General features: G+C 46.1%; 1 protein-coding gene across 1 annotated transcript; it reads left to right on the forward strand.

Annotated features, from left to right (window-relative positions):
- The first annotated feature begins 627 nt into the window (after positions 1–627).
- On the forward strand, positions 628–20540 carry cfap54 (cilia and flagella associated protein 54). Its single transcript, XM_069711674.1, has 56 exons — positions 628–844; positions 1365–1470; positions 1608–1757; positions 1917–2082; positions 2240–2298; positions 2437–2580; positions 2874–2981; positions 3103–3183; positions 3399–3591; positions 3683–3781; positions 4160–4272; positions 4356–4470; positions 4758–4843; positions 5068–5196; positions 5302–5449; positions 5548–5600; positions 5696–5824; positions 5917–6079; positions 6208–6341; positions 6455–6652; positions 6749–6841; positions 6923–7111; positions 7323–7441; positions 7522–7669; positions 7757–7912; positions 8017–8139; positions 8243–8341; positions 8504–8627; positions 8747–8836; positions 8904–9030; positions 9142–9181; positions 9367–9434; positions 9539–9721; positions 9816–9991; positions 10071–10210; positions 10324–10521; positions 10972–11171; positions 11289–11424; positions 11982–12090; positions 12276–12437; positions 12530–12634; positions 12758–12845; positions 13064–13234; positions 13340–13409; positions 14084–14269; positions 14341–14427; positions 14987–15106; positions 15378–15425; positions 15596–15737; positions 15918–16006; positions 16433–16587; positions 16661–16745; positions 16940–17099; positions 17730–17887; positions 18504–18650; positions 20200–20540. Exons 1-56 carry the CDS (start codon positions 699–701, stop codon positions 20323–20325), a joined length of 7137 nt encoding a protein of 2378 aa, XP_069567775.1. The 5' UTR covers positions 628–698; the 3' UTR covers positions 20326–20540.
- The last annotated feature ends 254 nt before the right edge of the window (positions 20541–20794 follow it).

A 20794-nucleotide genomic window follows, 5' to 3' on the forward strand; every position in this document is an offset into this window, starting at 1 on the left:
AACAAAAATATATTTAATATTTGATTTGAATATTATTGTTGCATCATAAGTGGCTTAACTTGTTTTCAGTTTTCTGGATCGGCCAAAAACAGACACGTGGGTAATCTATCCATAAACCATTTTTCTATTTTCTTTTTTCCACTGAATTTACCAATTTCATTTATTTTTGTACCACATTCCTCAATCCAGATGCATTTTTGGCCCTTCATAAGAGAGAATGTGGACTCCTCTGATCTGTATAATATAATGTCTCCATTCTCATGAGGAAAATGTTCTGATCTTTGAGCTGAGAGTTAAAATTCAACTTTAATAAAAGAAAGATATAGAATAAAGCAGAATGCATTTTAAATAGCACAGTAGTAGTAGTAGTATATAGTTAGATATTCCTAACTATATCTATATATACCGATATGTAAAACCATAGACATATATACGTGTATGTATTTAACAATATGTATGTATATATGTCGATGTGTAAAGCAGGAGGCAGAGATTCAGCTGTACACACCAATGACGGGCAGAGTGGGGCGGGGTTTTAGCTTTCACTCCGCCTACATTGAGCCCCGCCCCGAGTTGCCCACTACAGTGCGTCTTTACAGTTGTTGTCATGGTGATGTGACCCTCAACCGTAGATTCGGGCAGTTTGTTATCGGTTTTATCGAACACAAATGCGATAGTTGTTTTATTTGACCACAGAAATGGACTTACCGGCGACATTTTACGGTGAACTCGATAAAAGAAACCCAGTTTTAGTCTCTTTTAAACGAGACATTAACTCGTTTATGACACAAATTAAACAATTCGCTTCCGTTACCGACCAGGACAACAGGTCGTATGCTCGAGGGTAAGACGTTAAAAGCTAACAGTAACATTGGCTTATTGAAGTTCACGTTAGTTAGCTTCATTCTGTTTTTTCTGCCGTTATTGCCGAAGTTTGGTCTTTAAAAATTAAGTACTTTTACATTATATTTAGCATTTATTTGTTTGTCTCTGTCGCATCTAGTGTAATTTGTTTAGTGCTAATGATTTTTAGGTATCTGGGTTACAGTCCCAGCACAGCGTGGAAGAGCTGAGTACCGAGGGTCACCCACTCAGTGGTCACTGCGCATGCGCCCTGAAAGTACGGGTGTCTTAGCATAACAGAGATTTCGGTGAACCTTAATGGCAATACTGTCTGTTGCGCCCTGCGGGGAAGGGAGGGGGTGATGGTTATGAGTTGCAGTGTTAGTGCAGTGACCGAAGGGGGTGTCATAGGACTGGTTCTGGCCCCTCGTGGGTGGTATTACAAACCTGGTGAATCCGTCAACTATAATTTACTGCCAGTCTGTTTATATTATTCATTTTAAATTGTTTTTAATTTGAAGGATTAAAACCCTTGTGGAGATTTGGAAGAAATACAACCAGCGTCTGCCTTCGAATTTGTACCAGGAACACATGCTGCAGATTGCAGATTTTCTCTTTGGATTAAAGGTGAAATTTAAAACACGCTGATATCTGGTCTATTGATCTTTTTATTGTCTGGTTTATTCCACATGAATGAATTTCATTTGTCTGACACTCATATTTTTTGCCTCTTTGTGTGTGTGTGTGTGTGTGTGTGTGTGTAGATGTTCCACCTGGCTCTGTGGAAGGGATTCGGTCTCCACCTGCAGCTGTTCAGCTCAGTCAACATCACTGACATCACAGGCGTGGACCACTTCATGAGCTGCTTCTTCCCCGAAGGCTTCGATACAGACCAGGAAGTGTTTGTCATGAAGGTACAGTGCGCTCTGTGAGCTGATGTGCAGTGAGTCTGTGTGTGTGTTACGTTACAGCTGGTCGTACAGTATTATTGCTGTTGTAAAGAATTGTTGTGTGTGTGTGTGTGTGTGTGTGTGTGTGTGTGTGTGTGTGTGTGTGTGTGTGTGTGTGTGTAGATGCGTGCAATGAAGGGCTGTGCCTCGTGTATATTTGAGGAGCAGAAAAATCACAGCGTCCTGAGTCAGACGGGACTCGGCATCCTGCTGCGTGTGCTGAACTTCATGAGGATCATGATGCAGGCATTTCAGCAACATGAACACCTCCACGTGCAGCTGTACGACGGTATGTTAGTACGACTCGGCGCTTTTCTGACCGGAAACTTTGGAAAAACTAGTCGATTTTGGGAAATAGACAATTAATACATTCTGCTGTATTTTGATGTTGTTGTACAGTTAACCTCTGACTGTATGTTCTTCTCCGTCTGTCTCCTGTCATTTAGGCGCGTCACACATTTACAACATCAGCTGTTACCTGATGACGATGAATCACAGTGCACAGGTAAAAAAAAATGGGGCTCATACTGCTGCCTGTTTTTTTTTTTGTTGAAACTGTAGATAGATTTTAGACATGTCTGATACACTGTGAAGGAAACGGTAAAATATATGTCACCATTTATACATCTACGATCCCGTTCAGGTCCTGGAGTACCTCCTGTGGGCCAGCATCAGTTTAGAGCTGTCCATCCCTCTGATGACGGTGAAGTATCTGCCATTGATCGTCACACTCTACTGCGCCGTCTGCCAGTGTTACTATGACAACCAGGCTGAGGAGCAAGCGGAGGTGAGAGACGTCTGCGTCCAGACACCAACAAATGCACAGTCATCAAAACAGATGGAGATACTAACTGTGACCTGCAGGTTTCTGTCAGATTATTTAGAGCCATATGTAAATTCATGCTTAAATATTTATCGACAACAGCAGAAATGAAAGATTCCTCATGGCTGGCATGTTTATTGGTCATTTTTGTATGAAATTACAAATCTGTGTATTCAATTAGAAAAGGTTCACAAACTGAGTTAGAGTTGCTCTGAGGGTCTGATCCTGTTTTTTTAATTTGTTTGTGCATCTCTCAGAAGTTCGGAAGGAGAGCTCTCGGTAAAATCGTGACGCTGGCGGAGCTGGAGGAGCCGAGTGAGGGGGACGCCGAGACTCAGAGAGCTTTCAGAGAGGCCTCCATCAAGGTGGGAGTTCTCTGAGGTCACCAACACTGCAGTCACTTCACTGATACGGTGATCATGTTTTGTCTTCTTCTGTGATCGAATTCAAAGGTAATAAAGATGTTTTTGTTTTTGTTTTTTTCAGTTAGGTGCCATGATCTTCAAGCAGGCTGCGTTCGTGGCGAGACGTCCTCAGAGAGACAGACGGCTGGAGGACATAGTCGGCGTAAGAACATCCACTTTACTGTCATACCATCATATTCAGTGTTGAAGCTCATCCTAAAGTTTACCGTCACATTAAGGTCTGCTCGGTGTAGAAGCCAAACACTTCTACCTGTATGATGAAGTTGCATTACTGCTCTTTGCTGCATATATTTTTATGTCCTAATTTACTTGATGTATTGTACTGAATTTAATTAGGATCGTGTGCGTATCCTTCAGGTGCCGTGGCCTCAGACTGCGACCGGCCGCGTCCTCTCCGACCTGTTTGACTGCAGCGCCGCACACTTCCTGGTCGTCCTGGAGGCTCTCGGTGACGACGCGACACGCCTGCTGCAGGGGAAGATGCCAGACGACCTGAAGCATCAGAAGGTGGTGATGGAGCTCCTGTCAGCTGGGCTCGGTATATTATCTGGTTAGTGACACACACACACAGTGATTACAGTAAGTACACAGATGAAAAATAAACCAGGTGCAGTGTGTCTGAGTGTGTTAATGTGTGTTAGGAGTCACCAGCAGTGTTGATCAGAGGTGTGGCGACCACTCATGTTTGTCTCCTGCTGTACTGACAACAACATCAAGTCTCCTAGATTTAGCCACTACAGGTCAGTCACTTTTGTTGTTGTAGTTGTTGTTGTTTTTTTTTCTGACTGTTTTTCCTTTTTTTTTTACAGCTTCATCTGTATGTTTTATGATCAATTCTGCAAAATAAGATTAAAAGTAGAACAAAGACAAAACTTCTCTTCGGTTTAAATATTAACGCTTGGAATAAAACAAAGGTTCAACTTAGAAAGGGATAATAAATAAAAATCCAAATGTAAAATTAAAAAGGGAATGTGGGAGTCCGGAAGGAGTGTTTCAAGTTTTAACCACCTGACTGTGATGCATTTAGTTGCTGCTGTTGTCAATACTTATGAAAGACATTTTTCTTAGCTCTTCCATCATGTCAATCCCTTCATCGGTGTGTGTGTGTGTGTCTCCAGGAGAAAACAAAGTTCCCGTCATGTCTGCAGTGAAGTTCATCAAACTGCTGTTCCAGTACAGACAGCTGGATTCATTCAGTGAGCTGAGCAGAGAGATGCTGCAGGTTTTATCTGTGAGTCGCTCACCGGCTCTCCTCACCTGGTGCTTCTGGTCTCCGTGTGTGTGTGTGACCTGGTGTCTCCATGTGTGTGTCAGGGTTTGGAGGATCAGTCGTTCAGGAAGGCAGAGTGTGATCTCACTTTACTGTCCAGCTTCAACAGTCTGCAGAGTTCCCAGCAGATTCATCCTCGACGGGGCAACACGGACGACGGTGAGCACACGAGAGCTGACTCAGGGCTTTATGTTGTTAAACTGACAGCGCACAGCGCATTTAGAGGATTCTTGTAGGCCATTCATGATCATTGATCCTTAAACCTTTTCTCCCTTTTTCTTGATTTGACTGGTTCACTCAAACAGAAAATATTAGAAAATGAATGAAATAATAAGAACCACTGGTTATAGGTTTAGTAGTTGAAGATGTTGATGACACTTTACCATGTTATTAATAAGTTAATTACCGTAGCTTCTTCTTTATAATGTGATGTCTTTGTCCAACAGTCCGACAGAAGCCTTCCTTCTCCATCAGTGACGAGATCCCTCGTCTGCTGGATGCTCTGCACACGTCTGTCTGTGGCTCTGCCCCTGTAAGTGTCAGCTGTGTGTGTGTGTGTGTGTGTGTGTGTGTGTGTGTGTGTGTGTGTGTGTGTGTGTGTGTGTGTGTGTGTGTGTGTGTGTGTGTGTGTGTGTGTGTGTGTGTGTGTGTGTGTGTGTGAGAATGATTAGAGCTCGGAGGAGGACTTCTTACTGTGTGTGTGTGTGTGTGTGTGTGTGTGTGTGTGTGTGTGTGTGTGTGTGTGTGTGTGTGCAGGAGGAGCAGCCAGACAGAGACCTGGTTCTGGAGATTGTCTTCTCTCTGTGGAGTCAGATGAAGGTGGAGCCGCAGAGGGATCAACTGACATTCACACACTCCCTCCAGAAGGTGGATGATTATCACAAGGTTTGTTTTCAAAAAGGTCAAATATAAAGTTAAAGCCTCCTCACTGAGCACGTAAAATGTTGATGAGATAAAAGATGGATGTTGTCTGTGTGAACGTCCCTGCAGTGTCTGTGCTGCCTCTCTGCTCTCTGTGATGTGGCCTCCTCTGGTGACCTGGCGTCTGTAGACTGTCTAATGATGGCAGACATGATGTACACGTTGGGGACTCGACTGGAGAGAGCAGCTCAATGTTGGGATCAGACGCAGTGGTCAGGTGACGAACGACTTCCTGTCATCTGCTCCCTCATTGATATCTGCACTCCATCCTCTTTATCTTCAAACACTGTGTCGTTGTTCTCATCTCTATTACAGGAGGCCGTGACGATGATGATGATGTGAAGCCGAGCTGTTTCTCTCTTCTCCAGGTGTGTGAATATGCTGACTGACTGCAGATCATCCACTGATAACAGTCTACATTGTATATTGTAGTGTGTGTGTGTGTGTGTGTGTGTACCCACAGAGTACAGACACACAGCTGCTTCTGAAGGTGTGTGAGGTGGTGCAGAGGGGGCTTGGAGTTTTAACTTCAGGTGTCGCTGCTCTGATGCCCCGAGACTCCTCAGCAGTCGCCGAGTCGGCCTTCATGCAGGTAAGTCGACCTGTCAGACAGTCGTGTGGAAGATTCCTGTCGCTCCAAGTCGGCCTCTCAGGAACTGAACTGACCTCCTCCTGTTCTCATAGAAGTTCAGTCCATCAGTGTGTTCTCCAACATCAGAGGAGGGAGCGGAAGAAGACTGTCAGCACACTCTGTCCACAAACACCTTCCTGCTGGCCAGAGACCTTCATCTAAAGCTGAACATCCTCCACCACAGAACCTCCCTCCAGTTACTGCAGAGACACGCAGGTCAGACTCTCTGAAACACACACGGACACACTGCCAGGATCTCTGAGCAGCCGCTTGCCTCACAGACTGGTTTCTGAACCAGAAGTTTAAATGTTGACGTGACTGTTGACTTCCTTTGTTGTGTGTAGTTACAGAGTCTGAAGTGTTGGAGCGCATCAAGAGGAACAAAGTGTCCAGAGCTCATCTGCTGCTGCAGAAGGTCCTGCTGCTGCACAACAGAGAGGAGCTCGGAGATGGCAGCGAGACCAGACGTCTGCTCAAGGTCACACCACCACCCTCCATTAGATCCACTGTTATTAACAGGCATAAACGTCCTTTTGTTTCATGAGCCACTTTTAAGATGTCTGACGAGTGTTTCACTGATGTTCTGGACAGGAGGCGTCCGCCCTGACAGAGAAAGCGGCGATGGAGGAGAGACGAGTGCACATGTCCTACGCACCGAAGCCTCCAGATGAAAAGAAATCCACAGGAAGGAAGAGGGAGGAGAGGAACCCGGCTCCTCCCCCCATCCTCCTCTCCCGCACCGACCACTCCTTCACCTTCAGCCCAGCTCCTTACAACCTGGAGAGAGAGGTGAGATGAGAAGAGCTTTAAATTATCAGTTAATCTAACAATGATGTAATAATCCACCCTCCTCTGATGCCGTTTCCTCTACCTGGTTGTGTGCAGGTGTTCTGGTACCAGCTCTGCGGTCGGGTCACTGACAGCTTTAACCAGAAAGTCCGGCTGAGAGACTGCAGCCTGACGGGAACCGGAGACATGGTTCAGTTTGTTCCTGTCACATTTTCAGATCATCCTCAGTCTGTGTGTAGATGATGACATCATGTCTGACTCTGTGTGTAGGTCCCTGCTGTGAGTGGTGAGTGTGTTCTGACGGTGGACCGGCTGCAGCCCAACCAGACGTATGTGTTTGCTGTTGCAGCGTACAACCGACATGGCATGCTGCTGGGAAACACGATCGGGGAGACAACGTTCCCTCTGCTGGCCTCCATGCCGCTGCCGCTGCTCTCCACGTGGGCTCACCTGGCTCAGGTAACCTCCCTCCCTCCTCTCCTCCCCCTCTCCACACGCGCACACACACACACACACACACACACACACACACACACACACACACACACACACACACACACACACACACACACACACACACACACACACACACACACACACACACACACAACCAGCACCATCAGACAGACAGAGGAGGCAGGATGATGCAGCTGTGTTCACGTCTCCTCAGGTGGCCTTTCAAACGCAGCAGTACGATGTAGCACAGAGAGCCTGCAGGGTCCTGTGGAGCCACTTCACCCTCCCTGACAGGAAGTCCAACAGCTCACAGGGCCGACTGGCCAACACCAGGTGAGCAGGAACCACTCAAGCTCCGCTCAGCTCAAAGAACTCGTTTATTTATCTCCCTCTCATCTGTCCCCATCCTGCAGGCTGAACACACGAACCCTGCAGAGCTCCTCCCCTCACCTGGTCCAGCTGTTCCTCACCTCCATCTTCACCGAGACAGAGATCAACATCCAGCAGGGGGCTCTGTTCTGTGACTCCTTCAGTGACCTCGGACCGTTTACCTGGGAGCAGGTGAGCAGCAGGAAGTGGACCGACCACAGTGTGACAGGTTACAGGTCAAACAATGAAGTAGTGACATGTGGTCGTGCCTGCATGCAGGAAGCCAGACTGTCAGAGTGTGAGCGCATGCTGGTTGCCATGGACACAGCGATGTGTTTGAAAAACGGCACTGCTGCTGTTCAAGCTGCAGTTACCTGCTACGGCCTCCTGGCGCCGCTCATCTTCCACCAGATCTCTGCTGAAGGAGTTGTATATGTAAGCTATATATAAAAAAAAAAATCATCCAGACACGTCTGAACCATGTAACATGATATAAACTGCAGATTATTGATCAAGTGAGTCTGTGTTCTGACGTTCAGGTGCTGAAGAAGTGTCTGATGGTTCTGTTTGAGAATTCAGGTGTTCTCAAACAGAAGTGGACCGAAGCCACTAACGAGTCTTTAATGCACATGGTCACCTGCATCACCTACTACCTGTCGAAGGTGTGTACGAGTCCAGTTGCACGTTATGTCTTCAGCTTGCAGTCCACATGCTAAGCAAGGTAAAGTGTCTTACGAAGCAATCTGTGACTCTTCCCGCTGACAGATGTCACAAGTGCTGCAGAAGCATCGGGTGGGCAATGAGCTGATGGACTGCGGACGCAGACTGCTGCAGGACATCTGTGGCTCCAAACAAACTGAAGCCGTAAGAAATGGAAGAAAAAGTCTGTTTATTTAAATCTCTCCTGAAATTAACGGGAGGTCCTGACATTTCGTAATTGATATATATTGTATTTTTTTTAAATTTTTTATTGAAGACGGCTTAAATTTTAGACACCTTATTAACTGGTTTTATGTTTGTGTGTAGAATAAAACAGTAGTTCACGGTGCAGTTAAAGGTCATATGAAGATAATTCTCCAGCTGAAGGCACTGCAAGGAAAGCACAAGAAAAACATCACATCTCACATCGCAGCTCACAGCATAGTTGACGGTAACACACACACACACACACAGGTCTTCAAAACTAGTCTGTGGATGCAGCAGGAAGATCTAATTTTTTTTTTATAAACCACAGTTTCAACACTGAACACTGTGTCTTTATGTCTGCAGAGGTTTTCCGGCCTCTGACCGACTGTGAGGATCCCGCCGTGTTGTTCGAGCTGATTTCCTGCGGCAGATTAGAGGACGCCTATGTAACCGGTATGTTTCCCTCCCTTTTGTTGATGAACAATCGCTTGTCTTCTCTCACATTTGTGTGTCCTCGCAGTGATGAAGCTCAGAGGCAAAGCGTGCTTTATTGAGTTTGCGTCTCAACTCCTCCAGAGGAGTCTGGAGGAAGGTCAGTCGGAGCTGGTGCTGACCTGGGGATACAACATCTTTCAGTTTCTGTCATGGTGGGTCTTTATTAATCACCTGATCCACCTCTTTATGGATCATGCTGCAGTTTATTCATAATGTAATATGAATAAACTTATGCAGACTGTCTGTGACGTCCTCTCTGTCAGGCGAGACGAGACGACGAGGCGTCCCACAAGACAAATGCAGGTAAACTGTCAGAGAAACTAGAAGTAGTAGTCAGACTCTGAAAAGAGGTGGATCACTGTGGGTGAAACACACACACACACACACACACACACACACACACACACACACACACACACACACACACACACACACACACACACACACACACACACACGATGTGTAATTAGTTTGAATTTTTAAAACAGAAGAAGAGGACATGTGACAACACGGGAAGGAAACGAAAGCAGAAAACGTCTCTAGTGCTAGCTAAAAGGTACAACGTGTGTTTGTGTGTCTGTCTGTTTGTTTGTCTGTGTTCACGTAAGCACGCGTGTTCTGGACAACTTTCTGTGTGTGTGTGTGTGTGTGTGTGTGCAGGAGGAAACAGACGGTGAAGAAGCTGCTGACCATGATGTCACAGTGCTACAAGCAGCAGCTGAGGCGCTTCTGCAGGGAGGAGAGAGTGTGGAGGTCTTACCTGCACCACAGCACGGCTCAGGCTCACCTCACACTGCTTCACCAGGAGCATGGAGGGGGAGGGGGAGGCGGCCTGCACCTCAGGTAAACACACATCACCTGTTCTGTGTTGGTTCTGATTGATATATATATATATATAGTGTATATTCATGCTGTATATTATATTCTTGTTGCTCAGGTACAGCCAGTTCACCTCTCAGTGTTTCCCTCTGGCCTCCCATGATGTCCTGCAGTGGACGGCCTGGAAGCAGCAGCCGTCCTCTGGACACAAAGACATCTCGGAGGGACACTCCTCTCACAGCGGTCTCAGGGAGGACAAGAGGACGCCTCGCAGAGACAGGGACAAAGATGAAGGTGAGGAAAACGACACACTGAAGATGAAAAAAACGTAAACCCGATGTGTGTTCGATCAGCTATCTGAACTCGTCGACAGCTGAAGACCACGTCACAGAGAGCTGCAAGGAGGAAGACTTCTCTCAGAGTCTTCATCGTTCAGCCGAGACTCAGAGACCATCTGCTGCTGCCCTGCTGGGTTCGCTGCACAAAGCTGCCTCACACCTTCGCAGGGCCATGGTACTGTATGCACACACACACACACACACTGCACACACACACACACACACACTGCACACACATCCAGGTCATTCACTCACTGTGTGAAATTCAGTGTTTTGAATGTGTTGCAGGTGTTGGCCCATCGCGGCGGCCACTGGACCGCCCTGCAGTCCGTGTGTCAGACCGTGTGGAACCAGAACCGCAGATTCATCGTCCTGCTGCAGGCTGAAACCCCCTCCACCATCACATCTGAGCAGCATCAGTCCATCTTCACCCCTCTGCTGGTTCTGGCCACCGACTTCATCATGGACATGGTGAACACACTCGGGGTCAGTGTCATAAACTCTTACTTACTTACTTACGTACACACACACACACACACACACACACACACACACACACACACACACACACACACACACACACACACACACACACACACACACACACACACACACACGCGCGCGCTTGTTAGCAGCTCAACACACGATTGTTCATAAGAATATTTAGCTGAGCTCTCTGGACAGCTACATCAGCAGATATTCCTCACCATCATTCAACTGGCAAATCTCAAACAAGTTTCTTTATTCAAGCAGCTTCAGCCTGCAAACCCTTCTGTAGGGACACGAAGGTCACAGCACCTAATATAACTCACTACACATGCAGTAAAGGCCTGAGCTGAAGTGGTCCCGACTGAACTAGAGAAACCAAACCTCGAGGAGCAGAATCTGAGGACACAATTCAGTTCGTGTCTGTCCTCTCTGTCCTCGTCCCTCCAGCTGTGGCGTTTGTACGACCAAGACTCGACTGAGGATGAACTGGAGTCCGGTCTTCACTTCTCAGCTCCTCTGGACGACAGCACCCAGGTGGACCTGCGCTGGACCAGAACCTTGGTGCTGCACACTCTGGAGCGGCTCCACGACAGCTCAAAATGGGAGAGCCTGGCGCACTTCGCACTACTGTTCAACTCCTACACACGGTGAGGACGACATGTTATTGATGCAGGAAGAAAGGTACGTTATTTTTGTTTGATTTTGACCCGATGATCTGTTCCCCGATGAGGTTTGGTGTGCGTCCGTCTGTTCGTCCTCCACAGCGAGCGTTACGCCTGCAGCGTCACTCCTCTGCTCCTCCACGCTCAGAGGAGGCTGCTGGAAAGAATCACGTCTTTTGGAGGACCTGCTGTCCCACAACCGCATCACGTCAGGACACTGAAGGACACAGGGACAGAGGTAACACACACACACACACACACACACACACACACACACACACACACACACACACACACACACACACACACACACACACACACACACACACACACACACACACACACACACACACACACACAGAGGGACACAGGGACAGAGGTAACACACACACACACACACACACACACACACACAGAGGTACACACACACACACACACACACACACAGAGGGACACAGGGGCAGAGGTAACACACACACACACACACACACACACACACACACACACACACACACACACACACACACACACACACACACACACACACACACAGAGAGACACAGGGACAGAGGTAACACACACACACACACACACACACACACACACATTATATAAATTATGTCTGACATCTGATTGTCCTGCAGGAAGAAAGACCAACTTTAATTATTTTCATGCTCATGTTTGTTTTGTATTTATGTTGCGATGTCACACACTCCCTGCTCGCTTCAAAGTGCACTTCATTCTTCTCCTTTGATTACTCCTTTGATATGTGCTGTTTTCTGTCCTACACGTCAGGTGACCTCCAGAAGTTACGCCACCTGCCAGCTGCTCAGCGGTTGGACACCTCAAAGCTGCACAGCAACAAAACATAAACCGGCTCTTCGAAGAGCAGCTGAACTCAAAGGTCTGAACATGTGAAGTCACTCAAACAGCTGTAAACGGCTACCCAGAATCACAGCAGGGTAACAGAGTGTGTGTGTGTGTGTGTGTGTGTGTGTGTGTGTGTGTGTGTGTGTGTGTGTGTGTGTGTGTGTGTGTGTGTGTGTGTGTGTGTGTGTGTGTGTGTGTGTGTGTGTGTGTGTGTCTCAGGTGCAGAGCAGCAGCTGTCCATGTCCCTTGTCTGTGTCCCTCTGGACGTGGAGGACACGCTGCACTGCTATCATCAGGCTCTGGAGAATAAACCTGCTCATCTTCAGCAGTTGGAGGACAGTCGGTCAATGCTGCTGCAGCTACTGGTGGACACATGGACCTGTGAGTGTACGCGCACACACACACACACACACACACACACACACACACACACACACACACACCAGCTTTTTAAAACTCCTCCTCCTCTTCAGGCTCCGCCCCCTCTTCAAACTCCTGTCATCCAGAGACTGTCTTCAGCCTCCATGTCCCCCCTGACCGCATGTCCACTGTCCTCACTGCGTACTCCACTTCCTTCAGTAAGAGCGGACTCGACACTCAGAGAAAGACTTTTATATCCCACTGTACATGAACGCAGCACTGACAGGTGACCAGCAAGTGGGAGAAAGTTCTCAGAGGTCTCACTGTCAACTCTTCCTCAGAGCATCTCCACGTCGGCTGTCACAACTCTCTCAGAGTTCAGGTTCTCCACGAGACGGGAGACCTGCAGCTGTTCAACGGGAGACCACAGTGAGAGTCTGTCTGTGTGTGTGTGTGTGTGTGTGTGTGTGTGTGTGTGTGTGTGTGTGTGTGTGTGTGTGTGTGTGTGTGTGTGTGTGTGTGTGTGTGTGTGTGTGTGTGTGTGTCTGTGTTTAAAACTGCAGCCGTTTATTGTTTCCCACAGTAAAACATCTCGTAGTGATTTTTCTGTCCTGTTTGTTTCCCGCCTTCTTGTGTGTGACCTGCAGGGCGGCGCTCTCCTGCTGGAGTCAGGCGGTGGACATTGCCCTGCAGAGCTCCGACACTGTGAAGAGGTGGGACGGTGTTTCCTGCGGGGGGGGCTCCCTGCAGCAGACCCTGAGACGGGCCGGCCTGTGGGGGTGTCTGCAGGCGGCCGTTCTCACTGCCAAGATCGCTCAGTAGGTTTCACTCAGGTGGTCGCAGATGCGATGCTCGCTGCATTTTACGGACGTTAACGTGCCGCCGAAACCTACCTGCCTCTGAAGGTGTGTTTTAATCTGCAGGTTTATCTTCACTTCTCCTGACATGAGCCAGCGGACCGACTGCTGCCTGCTGTCTGCTCACCTCTTCAAGGTCCCACACGGTTCTGACTGTTGTTGATGACTCTGCTGCATGTTGGTCTCTCAGTTTATTTGTGATTGTCATGAGCCAAAATATTTGATTTCACAGCGGATTTTCTCAAAAACTGAGACGTGTTTTTTTTTTTTTTTACAGTAATATTGCAGTAATCTGTGCTGACTTCCTGTGATAATAATCCTGCTGTACATCCCAGAAATATCTGACTTTTAATCTGTTTTTCTGTCTGTGTTGAATTTATAGAACCATCACGGAGCTCAGTGATAAAAAGTGTCTAAAAGTGACGCATCTTTCCAGAACAGACCGTCTTTGACTGTAATATAGAACACGAAGGCTTCATCTGCTGTTAAAATAAGAGCTTTACATGCTTTTTAAATCACAAAAATTATTGCGATCACAAATTTGTACGTGTGTTTACTCCTGACATGCCGTGTGTGTGTGTGTGTGTGTGTGTGTGTGTGTGTGTGTGTGTGTGTGTGTGTGTGTGTGTGTGTGTGTGTGTGTGTGTGTGTGTGTGTCTGTCTGTGTCTGTCTGTCTGTCTGTCCGTTTTAATCCAGACATGCCCGTGTGTGTGTGTGTTATACTCCTGACATGCCCGTGTGTGTGTGTGTGTGTTATACTCCTGACATGCCCGTGTGTGTGTGTGTGTGTGTGTGTGCGCCTTCCACAGTGTGTGCTGTGCTGCTCCATGGCTCGGCCTCAGGACGACCTCCAGTACGCCTCCTACCGCCTGACGGGTGAACTGTTCCCTGGAGTCGACCTTTTCTCGGAGCCCCGCCGGCTCAACGCCGCCACCACCGTCACCAGCCTCGGCTTCGTCTGTCACTGGCTCTACGGCGCCGGCTACCACCTCACGGTACACCGACACACTCCGTCTGTCTGCGCTCGTTCTGAAGGCTAACTCGGTGCTCGTGTTTGTGATTTCAGCTTCTGCCCGTTCTCACCCTCCACCTCCACTTTGTGGGGACGGTGTGCAGAGACGTGCGTCGGACCGTTGAGGGCAGAACGCTGAAGGTCAGAGTTCAATTCAATTCAATTCAATTGTATTTATATTGCGCCAAATCACAACACGGGTCATTTCATGGCATTTAACACATTAAAGTCCTCACAGCAGAACTTTACAACATGAAACGGAGAAACCCAACAATTCCCACATAAGCTAGGAGGGAGAAAACTCCTCTTTAAGGGAGAAAAACCTCCAACCTCTGTTAAGAGGGGAAAACTCCCTCTTAACAGGAAGAAACCTCCGACAGAACCAGGCTCAGAAGTGGGCGGCCATCTGCCTCGACTGGTTGGGCTGAGGGGAGAGCAGAGAGAGAAAAGGACAGCATAGAGATACAAGACATGAACTGTTGGTGGAGACGACAATCACAGAGCAGAGACATGCAGCTCCACGGCCGGAGACATCTGCAAAAGAAAAAACTGAAATTACGCGAGCGAGGGAACTGAATGCAACAGACAATAAGAAAAAACTATGGGAGAGAAAAAGCATGAAAAAGCAGTTTGCCTCCTCTTCTTCCATGCAGACATTGTTCTCCTCCTGATTGGTGGAGATTTATTCTGTTTCCTGCAGATCCGAGCTCTGACCGAGCTGAGTCTGTTCTCTGAAGCTGTGAAGGAGGCGCTTTTTCTGTCTCAGGGAGGCGCCGTCATGCTGCCTCACGGACGACACATCATCACGCCGGATACCCAGGTACGATCACCTGATTTAAGAAACTTCTTCTGCAGCTCATCCACTTCAGGATGTTTAGCTTTTAATTGTTCAGTGCAGTCGTGTGTTTCTGTTTTGGCTGTGAACAGTTGTAATATCGATAAGTTTTATGTCTCACTATTTCTTACATATTGTGAATATACTTCCAGGTGTTTATTCTGCTGTTTGTATGTGAACAACTTGATCTGCTTCTGCACGGAAATATTAGTTTGTTTGTGCAATAATCTGAATAAACTTTCTGTTTATTGTGCAGCCGAAGAAGAACTTCTGCAACAACAAGACTCTTGTGGACAACATGGAGGTGCTTCTGCTGTCGGCTTTCTTTTGCATGTTTCTGCGAATTAATTACACGTGTGATTAAACCTTAAAGAGGAAGACATTCACATGTCTTTGTGCTGCTCGCTCTGCTTCATATTTCCACGCCAGTCCTGCACTGACACTGTAAGTTGCGTTCGTGGTGCTTGTTTTCAGGGTTTGGAGGAATTTGTGAAGTGTGACTTTCCTCCGGAGGTCTGCTCACAATTCGGCCTCACGCTGTGCATCAGAATCAACCTCGCTCGCGTTCAACTCGTCCTGGCGATCGCCAACACCGTGCGAGGTCGTCCTGCGGCAGGTGTGTAACCGAGAGTACTTCCTCTTTCTGTACGTCGGTTTTACTCGTGACGTTTCTCAGTAGAACATTTTTCCATCATCCTGTGCAGGATTTACAGACCAGACATTCACTTTAAATACAGTTCGTGTGGTTTTATTGTGAAAGAGCCACAAAGGATGAAGCAGTCTGATTGTGTTTCAGATTGTGTTGAAGGGGAAGATGGAGTGGACACTGAGGACTCCTGCAGAGAGACAGAGCAGCCAAATATTCTGGATCCAGAGAGGATCAAGGTCAGACCTGATGGAGATTTTAAACTTCTTTAGTTCACTTCAGTCTGTCTGAGTCTGAGAGGCAAGTCAGAGACCTACCTGCACTCTGTTGATTGAGACGAATCATTACATCCCTGATGAATCAACAGTGAGTCTCATCAGTAATAAAGTCATAAAATCACTCCAAATGCACACATGAAACCAAACTAGCTGGGAATGCCGATGATTGTTGAAATGTTGAAATGCTTTAGCTTTAAATGCTGTTTGATGGATGTAACATTATGACTGATATAAAATTCTTCTCCGTAAGATCCCTGCTCTGAAAGAAAACTGTCAACAAGCCATCTAACGTTCTTCACACATTGAGCTGCTTGTTCTCATTGTTGTTCTTACCAATATGGAGGAACTTTTTTTTTTTTGCGCCATACTTGTCCTCTCCTCTTGCAGCTCCTCCTGCTGGAAGCAGCGTCCTCCTGGTTGCTCTGCGTTTCTCAGCAGCTCCCGTCTCATCAGTGCAGCGATGCGGAGAAACTGGAGCTGACGATAGAATCCAGTCTTCTGAAGGCCAAGCTCTACCTGCAGCAGGGACGCGCTGCAGTCAGGTACGACGGCCTTAATGTGTGCGGACTGCGTCCGTTTGATCCGTGGCATCCTAACGGTTCTGATGTCCTCCAGCTCCAAGGTGGCAGATTCGTGTCTGCTGCTGCTGAGAACATCGCCTGTGATCGTGAGAAGATCCAGAACGGCCGCTCGGAGACGAGTACGTATCACGCGACAAGAGAGGAAGCACGTATGAAGTTCAACATGAAACGCCTCCCTGTGTCCCGATTGGAAAACATCCCCACATATGGTGATGCCTCCAAAGTGTGTCAGCAGCTCCCGACCTCTCTGAGGCAGCAGGGATCTGCTCCACATGCTGTGTGAGCATTTCTGAATATTATGTCCTCTCTGAAGGAGGCTACAGAATGCAACGTGTCGTACTCCCTGGAAGAAGACTGTCCGGCAGCCGTGGAGGCCAGCGAGCGGGTCGGACTCAGTCTGTGGCTGCGCTGCCGCCTGGTTCTGGTCCACAGTCTGGTGGCCCTCATCCCCGACCTGGCTGCTCCCTACAAAGGTCTGTAGTCTAGATAGATGGAGGGAAGAAAGGAGGGAGGGATGGAGGGAGGGAGGGATGCTTTATTAATCCCTCAAAGGGAAATTCTTACGTTACAGCAATACATACAGGGTAAAGCAATAAAAATGACAAAGGTAGTAAAAAATATTGAACTTTTTTTGTTTTTTTTAATACACATTACATACAAATAAAAAAATTATAATATTAAATTAAACTAAACTAAACAACAGTGCAATGAATTAAACAAACAAACATTATTATGTTATTGCGTGATGGATTTGGCCAGAGGTGAGTTAATGAACAGTCTGACTGCAGCGGGCAGGAACGATCTCTTGTATCGGTCCTTGTGAGCTGGATGAGTCCGTAGGAGAAAGTGCTCCGCTGTCCCTGCAGCAGGTGGTTGAGAGGGTGGTCAGGATTATCCAGTTTGTTCAGTGTCCTCCTCGCCACCACCTTTTCCAGACTGTCCAGTTTGCAAATCTACCTCCCACCTACAGGAAGACATCCCGCTGTGTCACTTAATAACACTTCTTATGTCCCAGTGTTACCAACAGATTACAGAAGCTGCACGTAGATCAGCGATAGGAAGATGAATGTCGGATATTAATTTGTTTGTGTGTCTGTTTAAAGATAAAAACATTGTTGAGGCGGCGGCTCGGGTGATCCAGAAGAGTCTGGATGAGAGCAGTCGATGGGGAGACCGAGATGTTCAGACCCTGCTGATGGTTGAAAGAGCCGAGCTGGAGGCACGGAGAGGGAGGACGAAAGACAGCATGGCAACACTGCAGGTAACAGCGCAACACACACACACACACATAAAACACGCAGCACAGAGACACACACGCATGCACACGCACACACACACATAAAACACGCATGCACACACACAGACACACACTGCACGCAACACAGACAGACACACACACATACAAACAACACGCAGCGCACACACACGCAACACACACGCACGCGCACATACACACACACACACTTTGTCTTTATTCATAAAAAATGTGTATATTTCATGAAAGACAGAAAAACAATTGTTTACAATATAACAATATTAATCCTACAAATGATTCCTACTTCATTTATTAATAAAACATAATAATGTGAGCAGGCTAATTTAATACCATTTGGCATCGTTGGGTAAAAACCTAAAAAAACAACATTCTTTTGTCTTTATTACTTTGGTTTTTCTGATTTTCTTTTGTATTTTATTCAAAACAAATGATGTTTTTTGATTGTTTTGTGAGCCTCGATATGGGCTGATATGATATGATATGATATGATATGATATGATATGATATGATATGATATGATATGATATGATATGATATGATATGATATGATATGATGACTGAATGTGCTGTAAAGTAATGAGAGTGCTGCCGTTGTTTGTAGGAGGCGGTGAGCCTGCTGTCTGATTGGACGTCCATGTCCCCAGGCTGCAGTGTTACTCTGGCTCGGGCCGCTCTGCTGCTCAGCGACCTGAGAGGAGAACCAGGACGCAGACTTCTGGATCTGACCCGGAAGCTGCTGGAGAAGCAGGTGAGCACCAGAACACACCGATACGTCCCGTTCACTGGTTCCTGCACAAGGACTTCAATTAGGCAGCCGCACACATAGGTCAACAACCGACCGAGTATGTGACCATCCATTTTTTAATCATCATAAATATGACATTTTGGACGACAGTATAACTTTTTTTGTGCTATTTCTGACAACATGGTATAAGTATGACTTTCGTTAAAGTTATGGAAGCTAACACAGTGGTGCAGTTGTCAGCGTCTGACTTATATGACTTTTAAACATATTATTGAAGAGGGATCAACGGTGCAGTGGTTGGCATTGTTGCCTCCTATTCAGGAGGTTCCAGGTTCGAGACTCACTCTTGAAAGGATGACATTAACATCTTAGATCAAAAGCCACGTCAAGGGCAAGAATCAAATCTGAAACCTTCTGACCAGGAGGCAACAACACTGCACCACTGTGCTGTCTTCCATAAAATGTTTAGAAGTCATATAAGTTATATAAATCAGACAAACATGCAATAAAGGCAGCACGATTTTGCAGTTGTTAGCGTTGTCATCTCACAATCAGGAAGTACTGGGTTCGATCAAGGGATTGGAACTCTGTCTGTTCTGTCTGCATGTTCTTGCTTGGAGTGTGACTTTGTCACATTTACGACTACATGCATGACATTTGTTTTACATTATGCATTATGGTTTAACATGCACAAGTTAGTCATCCATATTTTATTTTTAGGTTATTACTTATGCAGGAACATGCAAATTCCACATAGAAAGTCCCAGGCAGGGATCAAACCACAGACCTTTAGACTGTGAGATGACAACGCTGACAACTGCACCATTGTGTTGCCTGACATGACTTGGGACCGAAGTCATAGTTATAGCATATCGTTAGAAATAGCACAAAAAGTCATACTTCTTTAATGTCGTCCAAAAAGTGATAAAAAGGTCATACTATATAGCATGTCGTCCAAAATAAAGAGTAAAAAGTCATATTTCTGACGACATGCTATAAGTATGACTTTCGTTCAAGTCATGGAAGCTAACACTGTGCAGCTGTCAGTGTTGTTGTCTCACAGTCTAAAGGTCCTGGATTCGATTCCGCCTGGGACTTTCTATGTTATTAATTTTTCCTGTAAAACTAATAACCTAAAACTAAAGTTTGTCGTCCATAATATGGACGACTAACTTATGCATGTAGTCCATAATGTAAGTATAGTATGACTTTTTTTCATATTTTGGACCATAAAAAAAGCCATACATTTTTTTCATAGTTTGGACAACATGTTATAGTATGACTTTTTTTTTTCTTCATATTTTGGACGACATATGACTTTTTTTTTCATATTTTGGACGACATGCTTTATAGTATGACTTTTTTTTTTTTTTTTTTTTTCATATTTTGGACGACAAGTATGACTTTTTTTATGGTCCAAATAAAGTGTTATTGTAGTTACTGCTGTAACTATAAGCAAAATCAGCAAAATCAAATACTATTGACTAAATACCTGAATATGGACATTTTAATGATAGATATTGACTTTTGTTTTTTTTACTGTTTCTTTCAGCTCCGTGTTTTCGGTCAGACTGTCATGTTGGCTGATGGAAAACTAGGTTTCCCTCCTGGAATCACAAACATGTACCTCCCTCACCTCCACCTGCTGCAGCAGACCACTGAGCGACTGGGTAACTGAACACTTCACCTTCCACGCCTTCAAACTGTTCCAAAACATAATTTTACATGATTCTTCCACACGTGTAATAAAAAGATTTGTTTCTGTGTTTTTTCTGGCAGACTTAAGTGGTTCAAAAGTTTATAAAAAAATGTCACAGTAAAGTATGTAAAATATCTTTTTATAGTTCAAGCTGGTTGATATCAGCAAAATCAAATATCACAATAAATACTTACCTAAACAAGTATTTATACTCCAGGGAGTTTTTATATTTGACTGATAATACACACATACTTTATTTTCCAATGTGTATTCGTACTTTTTTTTCAGTACTATTTCTGTCTATTGGAGAAAAAGGCCAGCTGACTCTTTAATTAACTCTGAAAGTGTTAAGAGTTAAATGCAGTTTTATTTTGAAACTTGCAGCAGGAAGTACTTCCTTCACTTCCTGGACTCACACATTTGCAGCCTTCATCCTCTAGAGGGCTCC

Source organism: Brachyistius frenatus, unplaced genomic scaffold (genome assembly GCF_029030835.1).
Source record: "Brachyistius frenatus isolate BFR_SWC_R1_liver_20210118 unplaced genomic scaffold, ASM2903083v1 Contig_102, whole genome shotgun sequence".
In the NCBI taxonomy this organism is placed as follows: Eukaryota; Metazoa; Chordata; class Actinopteri; family Embiotocidae; genus Brachyistius; species Brachyistius frenatus.

Bases quoted from the DNA above. Each gene is read 5' to 3' on its own strand.
- cfap54 (XM_069711674.1), top strand. From the start codon at position 699: ATGGACTTACCGGCGACATTTTACGGTGAACTCGATAAAAGAAACCCA. The intron at 3,184-3,398 runs GTAAGAACATCC...CGTATCCTTCAG, and splicing joins GGCTGGAGGACATAGTCGGC to GTGCCGTGGCCTCAGACTGC. The intron at 4,844-5,067 runs GTAAGTGTCAGC...GTGTGTGTGCAG, and splicing joins CTGTCTGTGGCTCTGCCCCT to GAGGAGCAGCCAGACAGAGA.